Source organism: Podarcis muralis, chromosome 2, assembly GCF_964188315.1.
Source record: "Podarcis muralis chromosome 2, rPodMur119.hap1.1, whole genome shotgun sequence".
In the NCBI taxonomy this organism is placed as follows: Eukaryota; Metazoa; Chordata; class Lepidosauria; order Squamata; family Lacertidae; genus Podarcis; species Podarcis muralis.
In genome coordinates, this window is record NC_135656.1 from 35,616,244 (window position 1) to 35,640,969 (window position 24,726).

The 24,726-nt window shown below is 43.0% G+C and overlaps 2 protein-coding genes and 1 long non-coding RNA gene across 9 annotated transcripts in view; 1 reads left to right on the top strand and 2 right to left on the bottom strand.

The window, feature by feature from the left end:
* Positions 1-1,784: 1,784 nt before the first annotated feature.
* FOXJ1 (forkhead box J1) lies at positions 1,785-17,439 on the bottom strand. Of its 2 annotated transcripts, none has more exons than XM_028716990.2 (3): positions 17,324-17,439; positions 13,509-14,091; positions 1,785-6,310 (listed from the first exon to the last, which is right to left on the bottom strand). In XM_028716990.2, exons 2-3 carry the CDS (start codon positions 14,028-14,030, stop codon positions 5,492-5,494), a joined length of 1,341 nt encoding a protein of 446 aa, XP_028572823.2. In that variant the 5' UTR covers positions 14,031-14,091; positions 17,324-17,439; the 3' UTR covers positions 1,785-5,491. The 2 variants fall into 2 exon arrangements, with proteins under 2 accessions (XP_028572823.2, XP_028572822.2); XM_028716989.2 differs by lacking the exon at positions 17,324-17,439 and adding an exon at positions 15,503-15,889.
* On the top strand, positions 10,728-11,916 carry LOC114590643 (uncharacterized). The gene is made up of 2 exons (XR_003705139.2): positions 10,728-10,932; positions 11,716-11,916. It is a non-coding gene; the product is annotated as an uncharacterized LOC114590643 (long non-coding RNA).
* Positions 17,440-19,754: 2,315 nt separating the features above from the next.
* RNF157 (ring finger protein 157) overlaps positions 19,755-24,726 on the bottom strand; it is a 71,838-nt gene continuing 66,866 nt past the window's right edge. For 4 of the 6 annotated variants that reach the window (XM_077924234.1, XM_077924233.1, XM_028716992.2 and 1 more), the window contains one exon: positions 19,755-22,832. In XM_077924234.1, the coding sequence (XP_077780360.1) occupies positions 22,702-22,832 (131 nt within the window). In that variant the 3' untranslated portion in view covers positions 19,755-22,701. The remainder of the gene's footprint in view (positions 22,833-24,726) is intronic. The other 2 variants (XM_077924235.1, XM_028716994.2) reach the window with 1 other exon arrangement.

Sequence of the window (24,726 nt, forward strand, 5' to 3'; positions counted from 1 at the left end):
AGTGGTACCTCAGGTTACAGACGCTTCAGCTTACAGACACTTCAGCTTACAGACTCCACTAACCCAGAAATAGTACCTCGGGTTAAGAACTTTGCTTTAGGATGAGACCAGAAATCGTGCTACAGCAGCGCGGCAGCAGCGGGAGGCCCCATTAGCTAAAGTGGTACCTCAGGTTAAGAACAGTTTCAGGTTAAGAATGGACCTCCAGAACGAATTAAGTTCTTAACCTGAGGTACCACTGTACTATATTAAGCTGAATAGGATCTGGAGCCATGGGGTGGGCAATGCCACTTTACAAGAGAGGGAAGTCTTGAAAGAGCCAGCTTTAAGGATTCATCCGGAAACTTCTTAGCACTATGTTGAATTATACCTAGTCCATCAGTAGTGCTAGAAAGCCCCAGTGTGGACGCAGCCCATTTTCTCTGTTGCGATTTCCATTAAAGCACTTGTGGAATTAACATTTTGCATTGCTACTGAGAATTTGTTTTTCAGAGCTTCTTGGTTGGAAGTTTAGCAAGTTTGACCATAACAGAGGCTTGGAAATAGTTTGTGTTTATAGTGTGTGCATTTTGAGAGATAGCTCCCACCTTGTTTGTATAGCACAGCCTTTGCCAACCTTGTGGCTTCCAGATGTTTTGGGGCTACAACGCACATCAGCCATAGCCAGGAGCTGCTCAGAGCAGTGGTCTAAAACACATGGAGGGCAGAAGCCAGATGCAGCAAATGAGTTTTGTAACTTTGTGTCATGTTCCTCCACCTAGATCCTGCAAGCAACAGGTGGGCCTGATGCTCCCAGTTTGACATAAGGAGGGGGGGAGAGCATAATTTGATTTTTATCTCTGGTAGGTTCACCAGGAGGCAAATTGGATTCCATTCTCTCACAACTTGCCCTTTTGGGCGCAGATGAGTAGTTGGTTCAGCCAGACACATTTGCCTTTCTTGTTAGAACTTCCATCTGCTGATTCTCCTCTAGACTTTGCTATGTTTTCTGAAGCCATTGATCTCTAGAATTGTGCTCCTGAAGCTTCCTGTATGGAGACTGGGACCAGGCTTTCAGCAGTAGGCAGTCCAGAAATTCAAGCCAACTTCCATAGACCTAAACTGATCTGAGAAAAGCTTGAACAAATTCACTATTCTAAATGTGCAAGACGAACATGAATTTAAATACCTCCTGATACTGGTCATCCTGATACTGGTCATTGACTGCAATAAAGCGACTTTACTCATTAGGAGAACACTGAAATTAGATTTGCAGCAGTATTAGGTTTTTTAAAAAATAAGTTGAAGTAAAGTCACTGACTGCAACCAGAACCCATTGAAATCAAGGACAAAAATCTCATTGATTTGAATGCTGAATATTACATTTAGGTTGTGAATCTGAGAGTACATATTTACATATTTAGGTTTTTTTCAGATTATATATCTGTGCTTCAAATGCCAAATCCCAAAATACAAAGAGACATAACAAAAATCCATTGGATTTCTATTTAGTCCTATTGATTTTGGTGGAAGAGAATTAAAGCACAAACTTAATTCTTTCACTGAACAATAGGATTTTAAAATGCTGAACTCTGTATGCCTCGTGTCCATTGAAACGTGAATTCCAAATCTGAGTGCACTGAATTAAAGTTCCAAATTTTAAATTCAGCAAATCATTCTGTTTTGCCTCAATTACCGGTATTTGTTTCAAAACTGGTCCATTTTGCATGTAAGTCCCCATTCCTTTTAGTTCTGAAATATATGCTCTTCCATAATTTAAAATAAGGGCTTTTCTTTTCCAGTAGTTACCCAAACTAATTTTTATTTTTCAATAAACAAGCAATAAGGAGAGAGAGAGAGAGAGACATGTACACATATCTACGGACATGATTAAGGTTTCTAATATTGTTTCCAACAGCAACAGTTCCTAGCTTGCTATTTTTCATTAATCTAAACACACTCCAAAGAAAATCTAGTATTTTAACTCACTGTAAATTAATAACATTTCCAACAGCAAAGGAGTGGATTAGAATCTGAATTGCTCATATTTCAGTTCCATGTCAGTGGTTCCCCTCTTCCCCCATTATATTTAGGTGATCCATATGGTTCCCAGATACAGTACTCTTCTACACTCCCACTACAAATCAAATAGAGGGCTGAATCCTGCTCAGCTCCAGGAAGCTCTGTTGATTTTTATTAGCAATACTAATACCAGCTGGTCCCAGAATATGAACATACTTTGCCTTCCATTACTTTGCTTTTTCAGGTACTCATATGCCTGTGACTTTTCCAGGTGGGTGGGTGGGTGTACCTCCAGAGTAGTCTTCTTACATTGAGCTTTGGAGGCAATATATTTTAGACTAGAGATGGCCAGTTTGGGGGGCCATGTGCTTTATCACCCAAGTAATGAAGACTAGGCAGGTGGTGGCAGTTCATCTGTGAATGTCACAAGGCAGAACATTTTTACTACCCAGGAGGCGTGGCTCTGTTACCCTTTAGGAGTCTAGTACTTGGCAGGGTGTAAGCTGTCCATGCTTGGGGGCAGTTTATCTGGGAATTTATGTCCTACATTCCTGCAGACGCTTCAAGGAATAAATGGTGTCTATCCCCATCCCAAATATGGGACTACCTTGGTGCTGCCCAGAACTCATAAACTCTTGATTACACAAAAAAATTGTATCGGAGGTTGGATGTGTAGTCCACAGGTTGCCCTTTCTAGACTGTGTGCACTCTGCATAAGATAAAAAAATAAATTTGGGTCAAGTGCTTGGAAAATATAATGTGCAGCCGATGTGTATAGAAAGTGTGCAGCAACTCAGAACCAAATGCACATTTACTGCACGTAAAAACACCCCAGGCCAAATGGCCTTCAGTCTTCTGCCTAAAGAGAGATTCAATGGCCTACCTTTGAGGGATGGTGTGAGGATGATTGTAAAGCACACTGAATACTAAAAGTGCTAGGAAATAACAATGCTTCATTGCTGCATCTCTCCTTGCACACTAATGTAAGCACAGGACTAATATTGGGGGCAGAAAGCAAAGAGCTGTGCTTGGATTCTCTGCGGATTCATCTGTGTCCATGATGCGGGTTATGTTTTTTTTAACTGTGAACAAAGAGAACGTAGCATGGGAAGCAGCCATCTCTAGGTGTCAAATTATTGTCCCTGGAAGTCTAGCTCTTTTGTTAAAATAAACTGGTGGGCGGGCAGAATACTCTGATGTGAACAGATGCGGTTCTAAAGAGGCATTTATCGCAGTTCATCATATTTGTCACACAGAAACAGAAAGCCTGCACTTTTCTCCCCAGGTTGTAGCCTTTCCCCCACTTAAAAATCATTGGGGCAGACTGATTAAGGGGATGGAAACATTAACATTTCAAAACATAATGCACGTGGCTGTACATTATTCAGGAAGGTGCAGAGAAGTAAAGAAAAAAAGGATTGACGTTTGCTTGATGAACGTTCTGTTTGTTTCTGCGTCTGCTAAATGCAGACAGTAGAGCTTTACCATTCCAGAAAGGTAAATACCTATAAAATATCATCATGTTCCAGACAAGACTGCCAGGTTCCCAGGGGGAATCCCCATAACTATTGGGAATATGCAGAGTTTACTTGAATGCACATAAAGCTTAAGATGACTTTTGGCTTAACATTAGCTGTGGGCTAAACACCTAGCTGGGTGGCAACTTCAGTTCTAGGATGGAAGCTAAATAAGAAGGCAGGGGGAAGCTTTCATTTGCAGTCTCTACTGCATATACAGCCTTTGGCCTGTAACCATCCACTTAAGGCTATGGGCACACGTACAGTTTGAAATACACAGGGCTTGTTATTCCACAGAGTGCTTTTGTACATAGCACTTTGCCATTGTACATAGCTTTGCACAGCAACGTTGCCTAAAGCGGGAGTTAGTCTCTGTGCTATCTGTACATACAGGTAGGAGGTTTAAGAAGCAGTGAACAGCGATGTTCTCTACTCCCCTCCATTCATGTAGTCTAGTCACACCCCCTAAGCGCTGGAATAAATGGTGCAACACCTCACCGCACTTGCACATGTGTAGTTCCTTCCTCACCTTGAAAAAAAATGTGCATTTTAAAAATATGCAGCGGGATGTTGTCGGTATGTACGGCACCTCAAAAGTGCACTTTCATCCAGCACTGAATACAAATTATCACACAGTGTGTACCTACCATGAGTCTAGAGCCACTGATTAACATGCCCATTCGGAGTTTTGTTTTAAACTCTCTCTGGCTAGAGACTCAAATATACGGAGACATTAACGAAAGCAGAGGAATATTTGAGAAGTACCCACCCGGGATCGCTTGGCCAAAAGGAGAGGAAAATAATAGCCCTTCATTACTGATCAGTTGTGCTGGCAACTGATTTGTCAGAGTCTGTCTTTCAATCACACAGATTCCTTCATAGTTTCCGGCTAGGAAAGGGTACGGCACTTTGTTAGTTGTTCGAGACTTCAGAGGGCCTGCCTGCCATGACTTCAAATGTCTAGGCTTTACAGTATACACAGTCAAGATTGCAAAAATGTAAAGAATTTAAGATACAAAAATAAGTAAAAAGGACCGTCTAGAGAATGCCAGGTCCCCATTTGTGGATTTTTAAAAATCCTCTACTGGCAGGAATTCCCACTTGCATATTTTATTACATTTCCCCTCTGTATAACAAATGCTTGATACACTTCAATCTTAATCAACATTATTACAAACAATCCTCATTTCCCACCCCCGCTGTAAATACTCTACTGATTGTGCCCTGTAGCTAAAAATATAGGTTTTGTAATAGATATATAGATATATAGTAGGCTCTCTATTTTATAAGCCTGAAAGATCCTGCCTTGTTGATTCATTTCTGAAAATACAGATGTCGACATCTAAACTAGTCCTAGATAGACTGGTGGCTGAAATTCCTAGAATACAGATGGGAATTGTATTTGCCTGCTACTTAATTGTCCCATGTTTTACCTATAAGAAATTTTCCCTGGGTAGAAACAATGCAAACACACTCACATGAAAGAGAGGGATGGAGGGAGAAGCAAATGGACAAAAGAAGGAAGAGGAAATTACAGAAATCACAGATCTAACATGTTCTTAGTAACCAGAAAAGGCCAGCTCTTCCATCCTATTCCATTATATTCAAATGTCATGCCCTCCCCTGCAAGGAAGATATGCCCTTTTCAATTCCGTCCACCCCCGAAGTAGAAAAATTCCATATTTCTTTAAAAGAACACAAAAATAAGTACTGTATTATTATTATTTTGTTGTCTTTTGGGGTACAGAGTTCCCCGTGTGTTGCTTTCAGATACATCCTGCCAAATTCTCCAGATCTTTCCCTCCCCACCCCCGACACCTCTGTGATCCACGTGGTCCCAAGAATGAAGATGTCTTGTTTGCTAGAGGATTCTACTGTTAGTGTAAAGTCCTGCAGCACTGGGCCAATCTTGTTCATACAGCAGGTCAACCTGGGATGATCTTGAGCCTTCCAGCCAGGGCTCTTGTCACTCATTAAAGACACCCAGCATTGCTCCAGTCATTCATTTCCGTCTGCAATGAAGGATCGTTGAGTTCAAAGAGCGGGTCTATGTTGACAGAACTCGAGAGGTAATCGTTTCTCCCTTCATCCCAGGGATGCTGGAGGAAAGAAGTGGCAATGAAGGTCTCGTCAAAGTCCAAGCTGTTCTGGTTGGATTCGGTTAGGATGTAATCCTGCCCGGCAGGGCACCACTCCTGTGGGCAGTCAATATGTCTTCCATGCACAGTCAAGTCTACATCCCTGGTTATTGGGCTGATAGGAGGAGTGATCTCCAGATCCTCAAAGGTGGAGAAGTCACCATTTAAGGTGGTGTCGAAGATAGCTTCCCAGTCAAAGTCACCTTTCAGAGACCCAAGCTCTGTCTGCTCTTCCTGAGTAAGCAGGGGGGAGCTGGAGAGGCGGGCTGTCTTGCACATTCGCTTGGGGAGTGGCTGCTTGCGTTTATGGCTCATTTTCCCATCTGCCGGGTTCCAGTTCTGGTCGCCGGTGGCTTCTTCAAACTCTTTGAGCAGCTGCTGAGACTCCATGTTGATTTTCAGGATGCTGTTGTTTTTCCAAGATGCCGCCGCCTGGTGAGCCAATGAACTGGAGCCAGCATCCTGCTGGAGTCTTCCGGTGAAAGCTGGGTGGATTTGCACGGGGGGCATCCTGCGCTTCTTGAACGCTCCGTTCATCAGCCTGTCTGCATACTGGGGGTCGATCTTCCAGAATCCACCTTTCCCTGGTTCGTCCTTCTCTCGTGGCACCTTGATGAAGCACTTGTTCAAGGACAGGTTGTGCCTAATAGAGTTCTGAAACCAGAATTAAACAAAATGGAGTTTTAATATAAGTAACTGCAAACATAAACCCACATTGAAGTGAATACAATGAAGGCGGCTGAATCAGCTGTAAGTGTGAAGGTCTTTTCAGCAAAGTAGAAGGCTGAAGTGGCTTGCCACAGTGAAACTGAATCTGGAATAGAATGATGCTTAAATGAGCCACATGGCCAGGCATATTTCTACCGATAAATGACCATCCTCGTTCCTATACAACTTTGAAATATATGGATTCATGCCTCAACTCCCATCACGATATTTTAACCATCATGATCAACCAAGAACGTCAGATCATGTCACATTAAATTCATACAAGAGCGACATGAACCAGAATATTTACTGGAAGTATTTTGTACGAACCTTCATTTGAGATGGCCTATGGATGCCAATGGCAAGTGTGGGGAGATGAGGGGTGTTAGTACCCTGTCTGCTTTTTCTAGTGCATGCATTGCATAGTGTTAGGGCACATTCAACACACATAACTTCCCAGAAAGAATCCTGGGAACTGCAGTTAAGGGTGCTGGGAATTGTAGCTCTGTAAGGGGGAAACTACAGTTCCTGGGACTCTTTTGGGGAAGCCGTGTGTTGGATGTACTTTAAATGTAGGGTATGGATCTGCCCTTAGTTTCAAGGTTTGATTCTGTCAAAATGTTCTAAGTTGCCCTGAGCTTTCAGGAAAAGATCTTATGCCATGTGTGTCTATATTACAAGTTTAAACTACTTTCAAAGCACACCCTGGCTTTCAAATTGCTGTTCTGTGCAGAAGTCTCTAAGAAATAATTCTCAGCACTTTTGCAAAGCTACCATTTCCAAGGTGTTGTCAAGGAAGTCAAGAAGAGAGCTAAATGAGATTAAATCTGTTTAAATCTGTACTTAAAACTTTTCATAAATAATAATACTTAAAACGTGAAAAGGGTCTTTCATCTCCCTCATAGTACACAGACACTTGTTCTCTTATTGACACACCTTTTCTAGTCTGCTGCCCTCCTTCCGTCACTTCTTTAAATAACAAACATGCCAGCAGAAGTGGAGCCAAGACTGAGCCACCGAGAAACTAGAGTAATTAGGGGGGAATCCCAAAATTTACAGAAGTACAAAACATCCTTAAAAACAACTGATGTGGTTAAAAAAGAGAGATGATACTCAGTAACCACAAAAAAAAAGTTTCAGCTGGAAAAGAAAACCAGAAAACCATGGTGGAGTAGCCTGAAGACAGGTATGGATGGATATACAAGATCCAGTCCAGTGCTGGCACGAGAAAAAAATATGGATGGTGGAAGAGAAAGTGCAAAGAGAGTTTTGATGGAGGCATATGTGGAAGATTAAGAGGAAAATTGACCTCTGGAAATAAGGCACCTCAACAATCTCTGCAGGTGGAGGGCAAAGAAAGAGAAGTAATTTTTAAGCAACCACATGCCCAGCCTTGCTGTCCTTTAGTGATGCTTAAGGAAAGACATTTATATTCCCCCAAGCTCCAGCTCATTCAGAATTACTGGAGGGGGAGAACACCTTAATATAAGAAAAAGCTAATGCAGATGCCCTCCATTTATCCTGAGTGTCAGTCATCATAAGATCAAGTGTCTCCTTTAATATGCCAACAACAACACCCTGCCCATCGGGCTGGGTTTCCCCAGCCCCAGTTACAATGAATAGTTTCTTTCAGTCTAAAAGACTGCATATTAGGTCTGGACCAGAACAGACTGTAATGCAGTGAAATAGTGTAGTAGAAATAGCGCCTTTTTCCCTTCCATGGTGCTAGAAGAGACAGTTTCTGTTTCACTGGTTTTGGTCAGAAGCGTTCACAGCAACTTTCTGAACAGTGAGATGAAGATCACCATCTCACACCCTCAAAATCAGAAGAGAACAGACCTCCTGCCTCAGTGCTTCAGGAGACCAGAAAGGTAAGCCAGACATTTTATGACCCTCATAGTTGGGTTGTTTTTTAAAACCCATGCTAGCCAGAAAACTGATTTTGGCCTGGCTGATGTGTCACTTTAAAAACCTATAGTTTAAAAATGAACATGCAAGTACTTGAGGCACTGTTAACATCTCAGCTGCTTTGCTCTTCCTCTGCTCATACCAGGCTGCTAGGATTATGTCTAAACCTGGGCTCATTGTTTTTCTCTCCCTCCAAACAAACCATAAACTGTAAATTACCCAAGTTTGTTCTTCTGGCTTCTGGCTTCTGGTTTGCTTGCACAAAACAAGCAGTGAGCTCAGGTTCTTAAGTGTCACTAATCCAAACCATGGTTTCATTCCTGGCAGGAGTAGGGGAGGAATGAAGCAGCGGCGGTTTTTGCTCTGTGCACCAGCACACTGCAGGTTCACCTTTTAAAGCACAGCTAAGCTTCAAATGATGTGTGAACCAACATGTCTGATGCTGAAGGATTATCCCATAAACCACAGCTACCATGGTACACAATGGTGCTAAATATGACGACACTGTGAAAGAACCACTTCATTTGACAGAAATGGAAAAGGGGACACAACATAACTCCCCCCCCCCTTGCTCTGCACACTCACTGGCCTCCTTGGTATGGATTGCTTATATTTACACACCCATGTGAGAAACACATTTGCGCACCCATGGAACATCCTTTGGTTGGAATGGACTTCATATGAAATCACCCTCTGAATCATCATAAAAAGGAAAAGAAAAATCAGAAAAGCTCTAGAAAAAAATAGCAACAAAGAGATAAATAAAAAGAAGGGGCATTTACTGTTCCCATAGAGCTACTCCTCAGAAGAATGAATGTGCGTGTCTGGAGTGATGTGCACAATCAGAAAGGAAACTCTGTTATTGGGTAAATAACACCCTCTTATAGAGCACAAAGCCAGGAGGGTGTTAAGAGATTGGATATGGTAAAGGATTGTGTGCAAGAGTTTTTCATTCTTTTTTTTTTTCCTTTTAAAAAAAAAAGTTGCCTGGATATCTTTATGCTTATTCATCCATAATCCGTATTGCCAAAGAGCAAAAGCAAGGCTTGAATGCCTGGAGGGCTAAATAATAATAAGAAGCTATTCCTCTAGGCTGAAACTCCCTGGGCATCTTGGCTCCTTTCCAAAGCACACAGCTCCCACAGGAATCTCTCCCCATCCCCCCACCCCCCTGCTTATGGGTGGCATGACATTTTGACTTTGTGTCTGCACTTACAGGAACTGGGGTTGACGAGGCGGGTGAGAACATGGGCACGATGGGAGAAAGGGGAAAGAAAGAAAGAAAGAAAGAAAGAAAGAAAGAAAGAAAGAAAGAAAGAAAGAAAGAGAAAGAAAGAAAGAAATTCCTGTGAACGCGCTGGTCTCCGATGAGTCAGAATTTACTGTTTAATGAAATTTTACAAGGGTCAGAGAATAACCCTCTCCCCTGCTAGAGTCAGTTTAAATCTGCTGGGCCTGCCTACAAGCTGATTATTACCCAGCTAGTTAGCATATTTATCATTCTTCCCTGCAAGGATCCATCAAACCACCTGCATCACGACAAAGAGGGAGTGAATACTGGGGTTTTGTTTTTTTTTAAAGGGGGAAAGAAAGAACAGGAAAGTTTGCATCAACCACATCAATATGCAAGGGTTTTTCTTTCTTTCTGTTTGTACTTATTAATGCCCATGTTGTTGTTAATTCTGTAAAACATAAAATGTCCCAATCTCATAGGAAACCTAATGGATTTCGTTTTGGTCAATACCTTTTTTAGGATTTAGGACCACTAGAATGTCAGAAAATAGTGAGCAAGCTTTTGAGTTCTCCAGAAGTCTTCATCAGGCTAGATGTTACTACTTGTTTTATGCATTGTGACCATGGTAGGAATCAGAAACATCCACTACACTGAGCAGCGTTATTGTGGTGACTGCAAGCAATAGTGTTTTGGCACATCAAGAGACCTGGTTGTGATACAGTCTACTAGGAGGATTGGAAACAAGCTTAGCAGTGTGTAGTGGCAGCCTTTTGACAGGTGATGGAATGACAATAACACTGTACTATGTTATGTCATCACCACCATATCCAACCACCTAGAATCTAACTCATTCACTTAGGATGGAGAGGAAACTCTTTGTTTCACCTTAAGCAGGGGTGCCAACTTCAATAAAATACTGGAGGGCCCAGATAAGCCCCACCCCTCGTAATTGATCACGTGACACGGTGCACGCACACCATTTGAATGGCAATGCCCATCAACTTAGTGGGGGGATGGTCCCCTCAATTTTGGGTGTGTGTGAATTCCCTTCAGCCCCTAGGAGTTAGCTCTTATGATCTTAAGAACGATGTGGGCAAGGAACATTTCAAGAGGGTTTCCCTCAAGGATTCAACACTAAAACTACCCATGAATATCAAACTGTCACATCAATTGTCAGAAATGAATGACATGTACTCATCATTTTCCTTTGACTGAGATGATGATGCTTGTTATTATTTTTAGAAAACAGTGCTTTGAGAGCAGAAGGGAAAGTCCAAGGTATAGAATTAAGAGTGGATGCTTGAAATATGCTGACTTTTGGGTCTCCGTCTATTGGTGTGGGGCTACAGATTCACTGTCTTACCAGGACTATTTGAAGGATATAAAAAAATTACAAGCCATATAGATGCTACAGTAATAGAGTCCAGTAAGTACCTTATAAAGACCTGGTGAACAAATTTTATTTGGATTTTCTGAAAGGCAAAACTTTCCCTCTTTTTTCCTACCCAAACTTTTACTTGTCCAGCCTAATATTTTTAAACCTCAAAGAGCAAAAGACACAAATGAGTCTACCACGTATCACAGACATTGGGAATTGAAGGAGGTGGTGCTCAAGGACAGACATTCTTCCTTACACTGTGGTGCTTGCTAGGGGAAGGAGAGAGCCTCAACATGCAATATTTCAATATTGTTGTTAACATGGTAACAAAAGTGAATTTATTCTCATTACAGGCCACAGCCTTCATTGCAGGCTGATGTCTTATGTCCAAGGCTGTTCAGCTGGTGGTCATGAGACTTTGGCTCTTCATATGCTGTTATTGGATTTCAACTCTCATTACCCTCAGCCAGCATGGCCATTGATCAAGGATGATGGGAATTGGAATCTAGCAACATCTTGCAGGTTACTCACACCTCTCCAAGAGGTTAGTGAAAAGTTATATTTCTGTCTTTGACCATTTGAGGCACTGTATACTTCTGATCCAATATCCCAGCCATTCTACACTTAGATGCACCTCTTTCCTAATAACCTCTCTCAAATCTTTATTTTGCCTTCTTTCAAATGCTTCTCCACAGTCAATCTTGGAAAGCATCAGGTCGCACAGAAAAGACACATCAATTTCTTTGGCGCGTTTCCTCCTCAATTGATCAAAGAGTGGGATTGGGGGGAAAGAAATTTATACCTCTGACTTTTTCTCCTCTTTCTCCCTAGAAGTGAGTGAAGCAGTTGCTTGTTTTAAATGCTCTCCAGGCATGATGCAAATAAGCCAAGTATATCCTACTTGTGTGACCAACTAAATTTTGGATACAGTAAGTTAAGCTTCCAGATACTGAATATGGAAGATAGTTCCATATTCAAAGAGCTGGTTTCCAAAGCCCTCCTAACAAGATTGTTCCCACTGAAATCTGGGGGGGGGAAACAAAGACATTTCAGGGTGGAGCATTAAGATTTACCCCAAAGTGCAAGGCTTATTCTTGGGTATATTCAAGATAAAATTTATTTAAAAAAACCAGGTATCCTGAGAGCATTTGTTGTGGCTATTTTTTCTACCTTGTTGTAACCAGAAATATAAACACTTGTGGGGAATAATCACATGTTATCCGCAATGAAGGATGGAGTGGGGTTGACTGCCCCCTTCCCTCTCTAAATGGTTCCCCTGCCTCCCAGTTGTGCATTTAATTGACTCCAAATGCCCATTTATGACTGATTGGATTAGCAGCATTAAGCATCCAATGAAAGATTGGAGGAGAATCACCTCTAGGCAACGCAATCCGCCTCTTGGCTCCTACTCTTGCCATCTTTACTTTTCTTTCGCCCTCCACCTGTTTCCTTCTCTCTTCCCCTTCACTGCCCCTCTGTTGTTTTTCTGTACTGTACTTTCTATGGCACTTCTTTTACGCTTGTTGGAGCCTCAAAAAAAAAACCAAAAAGGACATTCTCTCAATCATCCACAGTCTTTGTTAGATAATTGCTACCTTCAAAAGGAGAAAATGCCTGTTTACATTGCTCTGCTTTCTCATTTACCACAACCTCTGTGTGCTACTAAGTGCTTATTCCAGGCAAAACACCTTGATAGGAAACATACCAAGCAACAGTAATTGCACTCTAGGGAGAAGGAAGCACAGAAAGGAGCTGCAGCATGAATACTACAAACACTTGGTCGCTTTCTATTGTCATAGGAGGTTGACAGGAGATCTGTTCCTCATCTTGTGGCAAGAGGGTCTTACAGCCACCTGACCACAGACATAGCTGGTTCTCCTGTAAGGTGGCACAGCTGACAGTGATGGAACCTTACGTTATGTATGTATGATGAAAGATGATCCAGAAAAAAGGGTGCTAGTGTCTAAATTTGCACACCCACCATACATTTAAAGCACATAACCACCACCACCCCTTATAATCTTGGGAACTGCAGTTTGTTATAGCTGCTGGGGATTGCAGTTCTGTCGGGGTAAGCTACAGTTCCCAGGATTTATTTGGGGTGTGAATGCTTTGAATGTGCTCAAAAGGTATGGTGTGGGTCCAGCCCCTGGTTGCAAACCTAACTCTACTTAGCTGGGAGTAAGTCCCATCAAGTAAGTCCCTGGTGTGCTCTGGTCCACAGGGTCACGAAGAGTCGGACATGACTAAACGACTAAACATCAAGTCCCATCAAATTCTATATGGATATGGTTAGGACTGTGTTGTGTGTTAAGAATGCAGGGAGCTGCATTCTTAAGGTTTCTGGCCAAGTAGCTTAGATTTCCTTCATTAGCATATTAGGTGTACACAACACTTGCCTCACATGGAAATTATGAGAATTTAAATAGTGGTGAAACAGTTTCACTGTCAGATAATGCAAGTCATAGAAGCATCAAGGCTGATTTGGGAGGATGGCTGGTCATGAACTGCAGTGGATAGCCAACAGAAAACATGGATACAGTAGCAAGTGCACTATAACCTCACCCACATGACTGGGTGGCCAAAATGCAGAGAGGTATGGGCTTCCCATCCTAGGCACCTACCTGCCATGTGGGGTCTGCATGGCGGAAATAGCAGAAATTATCTGTAATCCATTTATAGATGTCTGAGAGGGTGATTTTGGTTTTCTTGCTCGCTTCCATCGCCATGCAGATGAGCGTGGCATAGGAGTAAGGAGGCTTTACATGGGGATTAGTCTTGTAATCTATGTCTTCCAATGGCTGGCCTTGCAGGTGTGCAGTCCTGGATGTGGAAGAGGAGATTGGCTTGCCAGGGGTATGGGGCATCCCCATGCAAGCCGGGTCACCAGCTAGAGGGGAACACGGTGCAGCAGAGCCAGGGATCTTGTGATAGCCGTGAGGATCTGTGCTGCAAGGGGAAGAGCTTGCCTTGCCCATGTTGGCGTTGATGATGGAGAATTCTTGAAGCCACTGTAGGCTGGTCAAGCTGTCGTCCAGGTTGCTCGAATCTGCCATGCTGCTTTCCTGGCCTTTCTCTTCTTCAGACTGCACGTTCAGCCAGCTGTCAGTCATGTCAGGGGAAGCCAAAATAGGCAAGTCCAACATTCAGGAATTGTGGGAGAGCAGGAAGGGGGAAGAAGGGGGAAGGGCGGGGGGGGTGACAATCCTGCAACAATAACACGAAGAAGTTCAAAGCCCCTAACAAATAGGCGGCTCACAAACAAACACTTGAGCAGGTTGTTTTCTAGCCAGACACTCTAAAAGCACTGGAGCCAAATATACCCTTGAGGTAATCCCAGAGAATTGAGCCATCCCTGGGTGTAGGATCCCCTTCTCAAACCAGCCTACTTAACTAGCCTGCTTTATGCAGACCACAGCCTAAGATGGGTGGAATTCACCCAAATGCCCCTTTTTTTCTTTTGTGGCAAGATTTTTCGCAAAACTTCCAAGAATCTAAGTTGCATTTGTTCCTATTGAAACACTTAAAACCCAGCTAGAAACATGCAACTGAAATGAACATGTTAGTATCTCCTTCTAGGTAAATAACAATTTCTTCAGCTTCATAAATGCTTCAGCTTGCAAACCTGACAGTCCCTAACCCTTTTACAGATTCCATCTTAGTGATTTGAAGTAGCCTCTGTGTTAAATCTGTCATTGATTCCTCACTCAATGCACAACACCATCAGTTTTTGTTTTTGTTTTCTTCAACATTAGAGGTATGAATACTGCCATAAAAATGGTTAAGATGGTGGGAGTTTCATGCCATTCCATAATGCCTAGAATTTCCAAGGCTATATTGGAGATAAACGTGATTCATTTTTTTTAAAAAAAGGAAAATCTACCTCCAGCAACACAATCCATAAGTTGAAGCACTTTCATTAAGGCAAGTGGCACCCCAGTGCCAAACACATTATGTGATGTATATCCCATTGATTTCAATGGGATCTACCTTCAGGTAATGGGCTTAGGGTTGCAAATTGCTCCCATTGATTCGGCAGGGAGCTAAACCGGTTTAAACCTGACTGCTTTGACTCAGCTGGTTCATAGAGCAGAGGGTAAAATCACACCTGGGCTGCTCAAGGCTGTAATCCTGTACCCAGAGAGTAAGCCCCATTTACCTCAATGGGGCTTAATGCCCAGTATATTATTCATAGGACTGGGCTGCTTTGAAATCCTATGAATCTTGTATGCCGTATATGTAAGCATAACAAGAGGGCGTTCAGGTTGGAGAACCAGAAGAAGAGTGGCTGAGTACCTGTATTTAAGCTTTACTCCCCCTGAACTAGTACATGAAGATTCATGCCAACCATCTTCACATGAAAAACACAGAATTCAACCAAGCCCCCAAAAGGCTCTTACCATGGATTATTTCTTCCCCTTTTAAATGAAAGTGTTGTTACATTTGCGTTGATGGATTCATGAGAGGGTCCCTCTGCATTCACGTCTGGCCAGAACCATAAAATAAAAAAAATTGTGTGCTGGGAGGATTCCAGCCTCCCCAGGATAACGTGGCGGAGAAATAAAGCTGGCCTGCCCTCCCCGCCTTGTTAAGAAACAAATAATTCCGTTTATCTTACCTGTTCCTACGAAGGAATCGCACTACCGCCAAGTGTTTACTACTAAGCGCCGAATATTCAGTGGGGTGAAGTGTGTGGCGGTGGGGGCCGGGTAGGGAAATAGGGTAGATTTCTACTGCTCTCCCGTTGGATGAATTATTACGCCCCTCGCTGCCAGAGCCCTTTTATTCCGGAGCCGCTGTGATTTGTAAGCAACAGAATGACTGTCAATAAGTAGCTGCTCCGAAAGGCTTCTCTGGATGCTATGGAGACGCTCCGCCCCTATAAACAGCTTCTGCCCCTCTCATTGGTCCTCGGATCTCCATGGAGAGCGCAATCACTTGACAGGGTTTCTCTCTCTCTCTGCGGTTCTGCTACTTTGCACAAACTTTGTTTTGCCCCCCATCCATCTCTCTCCCCTCCACATCGAGCCCCCCCTCCCACCTGCTTCATTTGCCACCAGTTAATTTTTAGTCACGGATCCTGGCTGCCCTGGTGGGGAAAGAGAAGCTTATGAAACCTTTAAAATGCTTTTAAATATCTGACGAAGCGCAATCGCACGCATTTTTTTTTTTTTAATAAAAAATAAACGACCCGGCGAGGGGGTGGGGGGGTTTCTTTTCAAAGGCGCGTGCTTGTGTGCGCGCGCGCTCCCGCGCCGGCTGCTTTGCTTGCAAGGGTGGCTCGGTTGGTATGTGGCCACTGCGCACACAGAGGGGTGGGAGGTGGTGGGCGCTTGGGAATTATTTGCTGTGAGTTTCATTAAGACAAATTAAAGTCCACTTGAAACAGCTCCCAGATGCCCATTATTCTTCGGGATACTAAAGGAAAGCTGGAGGTGTAGGGAGAGAGAGAGAGAGAGAGAGAGAGAGAGAGAGAGAGAGAGAGAGAGAGAGATCCCCTCTGCCAAGAACAAACAACCCAGCAACCAGAAAGATTCCAGGCCTTGGAAAGAAAGGGAACGATTTCAACCGCCTGCTCCTTCCTTTCACTGGGGCAATTCCCCCCCTCATCTCTTTAGCTTGGCGTTGCTTTTGTCCACTCTGATCAGCAGGGCAGGGCAGTTGCTGACTCCCCCCCCCTTCAACCCCCCAATCGACCAGGCATTACTTCTGCTTTGAAGTTATATTTGAGAGAAAACGATGAAGAGTCATTGCTTGCAGTTGGAGGGGTGTGGAGGAGGAAGAGGGCATTCATGTGCAAAGGTCTTGGCTCTCCTTGAACCTTGGCCATGGCTGAATTAATAGTTAGCCTTTCATGATGCTAAGAAATTCCGGGGGCCAAATTGACCCCACGTGCAGTTTGGGCCCAGAGAAGGCAGCCGGCACGGCTTTTCCCTTCTGCTTACCTGCTTCAGTTCTGAGGAGTTTACCTTCTCCCCTTGACCTTTGTGTAACCCGAAGTAATTAGATGAAAGAGGATAGGGGGGAAATATTGTGTGTGTAGGAGAAGTGCAGACCCTGCATCAAAAAGGTTGCTGGATGTGCCCCCCTCTTTAATTAAGAGGCTACAGCCGCAGCCCTATATAATAGGATGCCCCCTCCCTTCTTTCAGAAAAAAGGGATGGTTGAAATGGATATTAGGTATTTATTACATGTTCATGCTGTTCTTCCTCCAAAGAGTCCATGTCTCTTTATTCTTACAACAAGCCTGTGAGGTAGGCAAGGCTGAGAAGTACTAATGAGCTCAAGGGGAGCTTTATGGCTGAAGTGCCATTCTGCCTACAATTCTCACTCTCTCTCTCTCTCTCTCACACACACACACACACACACACACACACACACTCACATTGAAATCAAGTACATTTCCCACATGGAAATCTGTCTTAGAAGGTGAGCCTACCTCATCCAGGGCAGCTGATGCTCTGAGGTGTGTTTTATTCTGGAGAGCTTCAGCAGAGTTTTGCTGGGCAGAGTTGAACTGTGGTGACATCAACACACCTGGCTAGTAGTGTCCAAATATTTCTGTTAATCAGTCACTTCCCCTACAGTCTTTGAAAATTTTAAACAGGCTGCAGTAAGGTATGGGCAGGCAGGGGAGAAATGGACAGAAACCCTCCCCGCGTCAAAAGGACAGCAGAGATGTGGAACAGTTCTCAAAACCTTGTTTTGATTTTGCCCACAGCCCACCAAGACAATTGAGTCTTCTACCATGGCTGCTTTCAACTAAACTAGAGTGGACTGGCTAGAGTTTCAGACTAGGACTGGGTAGATCTTGGATTGGCCAGTCAGTATCCGTTAGCCTAAACTACCTCACAGGGTTGTCATGTGGATTAAATGAAGCCGTGTGCTTGTGTGGAAATCAAGTACACTGCCTTGGGCTCCTTGGAGGAAAAGCAGGATACAAATGTTATGAGACCAGTATCACTCCTTCACACATAAAGCCAATCTCTTGCCCTTAAAGATCTTTTCTCTCTCTCTCTCTCTCATATTGTTTATCTGACATTTACATTCCATTGCCCTCACAAAAGCATCAGACAATGCCCCGCTAAGACAGTTTACCCACTTTGGAAGCAGGCCCAGCGTCAACGGCAGAGGTTGCAACATACCAGTTGCTCACTCACAAAGAGCGGCGCACATCTTGAGTTAAAGGGTGCTCTCTGCCGTTTACACTTCTGCTCTGCCAATCTCAGAATGGAAATTATATTGGCACAGTTCCTCCTCTAATGATTTTAAAGCACATTGTCTCCAGTGCACCACCCATTACGGACTGTCTCCAATCCCCCAGTTATCAACCGCCCTGTTAAATGTTCATGCGGTAAGCGTTACCGCTGTGAAACCGAAACACACACATTAGCCCCCCCCCCCATCTTACTGGCAACTAGTTAATAGGGCACCGTTCTATTTGCTGGCAAAGTTAGAATTGCATGGTGAGCATTGCTTAATTTTCAGTAGCAAATAAATAGCTGGTATATGGGAGATTGTGGAATTGTGAAGGACAGTTGCAATCTGAAAGGACAAACTTAGTTCTAATTCATGGTGAAGTTAATTTACCAATCTGTATTAGTTATCGTAAGAATAAATAATTGTTGCAGCCATGTAGCTTGTTCTTGTAGAACAAAAACTGTCCTGTTTCATCATGACTATGCTTGTTTATAAAGGCAATGGGTACAGAAGATGCTAGAAGTTGTCTTCCTTGAGCCCTTGAACCACTATTCAGGGGTTAGGGGTCAGGGGGAGGTGTGACTCGAGGTAAAAAAACAGCAATCCCAAACCTTCCTTTTCCTGTGCTATATCGGGGGATTTTAGGAGGGAGGAAAGTAACGGGGGCACCTTTTTTTCTTTTTACCTTCCAGAACCTCTCTGTCCCCCAGTCTGTATAGTAACACAATGATTGGCGTCCTGCCTAAACTTGAGCCCCAGAATTCACCATCCCAATATTTTGTCAGCAGTGAGATACTATACATTTTGGAAACATTAAAAGCGTTTGCTATTTTTAAGGGAAAGTTTTGATAAATAGGGGAGATGACAAGCATTCTGGAGCTCATCTTTATACACCATGTTCATCACCCTACGAGAGAGCTACCCCCCAACAAGTCATGGCTCTTGCAGGGACAGGTGGCACTCCAATTCTAGAACTGAAACCTGTATTTAACTCACAAAATCCAACTTGCAAAATCACAAGGCTGAAATTCAACATTCTGCAATATTTGTATGTGTAGTAACGGACGTTCTGGTAGTACAATTCAAATTTGGGTGGTAGAGATGTTCTGCTAGTCAGACCTTGTTTGTGACCAGACTATAATTTAGTACTGGCAGATCTCTCCCACCCATTTCTTCTCAAAAAGCTTCTCATTCATGTAATTTCTACCTCTTGTGTAATTGCAAATCCCTTTCTCTGGGGCAATAAGAGTGTGTTTGGCTCTTGCATGCCATCTTCTGATTTCAAAGACTCACTACACCTCCCATATAACTCACTGTGGCCCTAGGCTGTTGTTTTAAGTGACACAAATAATCGTTCCAGCTTCCATAGATCTGTTACTCAGTTCCAGGCACATCAATAAAAAGATGAATCCTGACATTTTGAAAATGGCTTTTGTGTTGCTGAGATGTAGCTGTCATAAGAGGAAGCAGATAGGACAATATGTCCTAAGGAATGTTAGAACACCCCCCCTCCTCAAAATTCATTTTTAAACAAATGAGCCTCTTTACATTGACAGGCAAGCAGCAGCCTGCCCCTGTGACTTAAACCGCTGCCCATAATAGCGTGGTGGTAACACATCTTTTACCTCAGACAATGACACACACAAACAATTCCAGGCAACAGCTGTCCATCCCTTGTAAACAGCTTTATTCACTCTTTTAAAGAGTCATGCAGTCATAAATACATATTGCATTGCTGCCACTGAGGTGCACACAAGCGTGTCCAGAAGGTTCTATAGTCCCATGTTGTGGCATGTGCACCCATTAAGAACAGTCTGACTGTACTCTTGCATGGGGCACACAACTTGCTTCCCTGCTGCACGTGCCTGCTTCACAGTAACAAATTCAGATGGACACCATCTTGCACCTGCAATTTCTGTTGCCTTTGACTTCGCCCCACCCCTGTAAAGGGGGGAACGAACAAAAAGAAAATACATTTCTCCTCAGTAACCCCACCCCACCCCACATTCCATCCACGTTGCCACCATTACAATTTTCTGAGAAATCTCTGGAACATAAACAAGAGTTTGCTTCAGAGGGGTATGTGAGGGAACTGAGGAAAAACACACAACCATGCTGTCTATGCCAGTCCTATTTTTCTTGTTATTGCTTTTCCCAGTCTTCAGGTCTTGCTTCATACAGCGTTTTGAATGCTGAGGTAAATCTTGAGAAAATGCACTTTATCCTACAACAGGCTTACTGGTGGAGCAGTGGGAGAAGGAGAGCTTGATTAATTTAACTAAAGCAAGCATTTCTGGGGTTCACCAGCCCCACTATCCCTTGTGAAGACTCCCAAGACCACACAACCATTTTCCCAAGACTCCCAGAGTGAAAGCTCCTCCGTGTGGATAATTAGCAGGTTAAAGGCTGTATCCAAGGTCTCCGGTTGTAGAGTTTTGTCATGACCACCAGTCAATTACAGTAAAGGCCAGAGCCACGTGACAGGCATTTCACAGTGGAAGGTGTGTATATTTACCCCTTTGTCTCTTGTAAACAGATTATACAGAAAAACCTGACTGACCAGCTGGGGTGGGGTGGACAAAATAACTATGTGCACACTTGGGACGCAATACCTCTTTGTTGTTTCTAAAGACACAACCGATGTTCTCCAGAAAAACTGAAAAGTGTCCAGCATTCTTCTTAATCCTCTCATTCCCCTCCTTCAAGGAGAAACAAAAAGTAGACAGGGAAATGGAATATTGAAGGGTGTGTTGCTGGTGAAGACAATGCAACACAAATGTTTTCTTGCTTGACCATACACAGGAAGATGCAACAGAAAGGCCTGAGACAAAGTCTTTGTCTTTGACGATGGGGGCCGGTTAACACAAAGCTAAAGATGTAACCTGCTCTCCTCCTTCTGGAGGATCAAAGGAGTCTGCCCAGAAAGTCTTGTGAAGCCATCTTTGTGTGCTACACCATTAATTTTGTTCTACAGTAGGAAAGAGCTAAAGGAATGAGAGTGGTAGGAAGCAAGAGTAGTCAAGCCCAGCTCAAAAAACCCACCACCAATCTAACCTTACCTGACCAAGAGAAGGCTTCACTCATCCCCACTCCATCCCCCACAGTTGCAATTGCTCAAATGCCACTTCATGTTCACTCCTTTTTTTTTTTTTTTTTTTTTTGCCAGTGTGTACTAGAATCACACCCTCAATTCAAGAACAGCAAAACTTCCAATGGTATTAGTGCAAATATTCCCAAACAGCAGGTTCTAAAACGACTGTGTTGGTGATTCACCAGACTGCTGGCAACTAGCCTCTGCACAGTAGGGGGAGGCTTGACAATGCAGCACAAGGAAGGATGAGAATTTCGACTCAACAGGTGGGTCCCAACCAAATACCAAATTCGACTGCTGGGATGGACAGCTTGTTAAAATGACTGGGGAACTGCTGGCTTCAGCAGGACTTGCATACACTCATCACCAAGGAAACCAAGACCATTAACAGTGAACAAATGCATAGCTAATGATGCATTTAAAAGGCCTTTATCGCATAGGGGGAAGACTGCACTTTTAAGTAATGCCATGCATGAAGTTTAAGGGACAGTCTGCCTTAATAATATCACTTTACAAGTGCACTTACTAACGCTCCTCTAACTTGGTGCCAGTTAATCTTTTCCCAACCACAAGTCCACATGCCTAACTTCACCTGTTCTATCACCTCTCATGGGATCCAAAATTAGCAGAAACAGCCACTAGGGCAGTGTTGTATTTTCATATAATGAATCTCTTTTGTCATTTTCTCTTGACTGTCTGTCTGCTTACCATTTCTCTCCCCCATTCTAAGATACAGCTGCTAGATGTTCCATATTTTAAGGGGGGGGGCCCTTTGTACTAGATCTTGCCACTTCTATGCAGCACAGAATTCAGCCCAGATCTTGAAGAATAATGGATACTACACATCCCCCATATTGATTGCTTTGTTGTGACCTGGAATCATTATCCAGGCAGCTCAAAAGACTTCAGGGTGAGTGTAGAATGGGTGAAGGAACTATAATCTCATTTTTCTGCTATCAGGTTTGCTGCATGTATTAGGTGGCATCAAATACATGTCTTCCACACTGAGTGGATGTGATAGGGAGCTGTGCCAATGCATTAGTTTGCAAGTATGAATTTGCCCTCTGTGTACATTACATTTTTACAGGTACACATTCTACATGCACCTGTCAAGAATTATAAATAGGTGAAGCAGCATTAATTCCTTGATTTTTTTTTTAAAAAAGGGAAACGGGTATTATGGCAATTACCAAAAAATTATTCGGTTACACCATAAAGACAAAGATTAGCAGAGAACAGGGAACGCTGAGTTGACAAGATGATAACAGGAGACAAAGCATCAATGTTTATGGAGGCAACCATCATTTGAGCCCAACTCAAGCCATTCAGCCAGTCCTACTGTGTGTTCGTTTTAACATAGAATGATTACAAGGGCAATGTGGCTTCTTGGCTACCATGTGTGGTGTTTAAAACAATGTCACATCATCTGCAGGGTTTGACAGGGGTAATGCCCACAGCTTTGCTGCTTTAAGTGTTTTAGGGAAACGTGTTCAGTGCTGTGATTTTCCTCTCCACACAATGCAACATCATCGAGGGCACAGAAGTCCCAGCATGCATTGCAAATCTTCATCGTACTCCAGGTTGATGCTGCTGGCAGAAAAGTGGCGCCTCAGGGTCTGGCTGTGATTCAGAAGATTGTCAGCTGACGCCTGGATACCTATGAGAAGAAAAGTAATGAATAATACTATTGGCGAGAGCTTAGCGGGATAATAGGAAGCAGAATACCAGCGCCAAAGAATGGAAAAACAAGAGGTTTGTGCTTTAAAATTTAGGCAAGTAATAGATGTAGTGGTCTACAGACTCTGGCAAGAGTACTGAAAGACTGGTTCTTAATAACGGTCAATAACTAGGGGTGGCAGTTTTTACAGAACTCATTTTAGGTCCTCATCGAGCCCTGGGTTCATTCTGTAACACTGACATTTGTTACAAGGTATATCTGAATTTCGGTAAAACTAATTTTTATTTTATGTTTAAAAAACATTTACCTTTTCCTACCTACACTTAAAATATATTAATGGAGGTTTGTCATAATTTCTTCTACCACTTTAACCATCCATTTAAAGAAAAGGAAACTTATCATGCTCTTAGGTCCTCCAGGTGATCATGAAAAATTGGACAAGCCAGCCAACATAACTAGCTATTTATAGTATCTTCACTGCAGGTTTGACAGGTTACCCATACAAGTGTGAATATGGAAGCTGCTGCTGTGGTTTCAAACAAAATGAAAGTTTCTCCAAGTACACAAAGCATGCCTACAAATGTCTTCCATATAAGCACAGGGAGATGGTGTCTGGAAGTATCTTAGGTCCCTTCCTAAACTTAGCAGCCTCACACTGCGAGATCTTCAAATGGTTGCTGGATTTAGTAAAAGGAATTGCCCGTGAGGCTCTTCATTCTAGGAACATTTTGATACCTTCCATTCCGTAAGAACAGCCCTATTGGCCCAGGCCTGTGCTCTGTGATCGCAGACGGACAGACTTAGGAAGGTGATAACATAACAGGACCATTTTAACAGAGTGCTGTACATCATTCCCTATAACTCTAACTTATCTTAGTTTAGCTATAGCCCAAGTATGAAAATAGCCGCCCTGGGCACAGCGCAGCTATTTATATTCTCATCTTTGATGCAGTGAATAAAAAGTAGACATTTTAATTATTTGGCATCTATGGAGCCTACAGTCAAGAAATGCCATAAGTTATAAGCTGGGATTTTCATTTACTACAGGAAGCAACTAAGTACATCTTTCATGTGCTTTAATTTGACCCCAAGGCATTATATTTGTACTAAACAAAAAAAAGAAAGAAAACCACTTGCCAGCCTACAGCATAGTTATATGCTAAATGAGGCAATTAACTCCTGCAAAACAGCTCTAAATCTCATACACTTTGCAGGGATTTCATTAGGAAATCATTGCTGCGCAGAGAGAAAGTGCAACTATTATATAGAAACCAAATATCCAGCAACGGTTATCTCCCTCCCTCCTGGACTTAATCTTTGAAGTATGAGAACTCCCCCTTCATTCGGGAATGGGCCCTTGCTGAAATGTAAAGTTAATTGTGATGTGATAGCACAAGGAATGAAAGTTCATTGTTCACAGCAACCTTTTGAATAGTCAAATTGAGTCAATTCAGCAGCGTTAGTCTTTTTGCACTCTTGCGAAGGAAACATTTTATGGGCATTTGCTAATCAAAGTGGTTGAGCGCCCAAGACAAAAACAGTGAATATATTTCTGTAGTCAGACAGATTAATAGATAGATATAACAGAGAGGGAATCTGGTTGATATTGTGCAGTTGGACTTTCAAGCAGCTTTAGACAAGCTACCTCACCAACAGCTCCTGAGTAAGCTTAGCTGTCATGGAATCAGAGAGGTCCTGTTGTGGATCAAGAAACAGGAAGTAGAGAGCAGGGATGGAGGGATGTAGAAGGTGGAATCCCCCAAGGATTGGTACTGGGACCTGTATTTTTTAGCAGCCTATCCTACGGCAAAAGAGAGTCAAGAGTTGTGGTGGGTAACAATTGCCCCAGTACATGTGAACTAAAATCCATCCC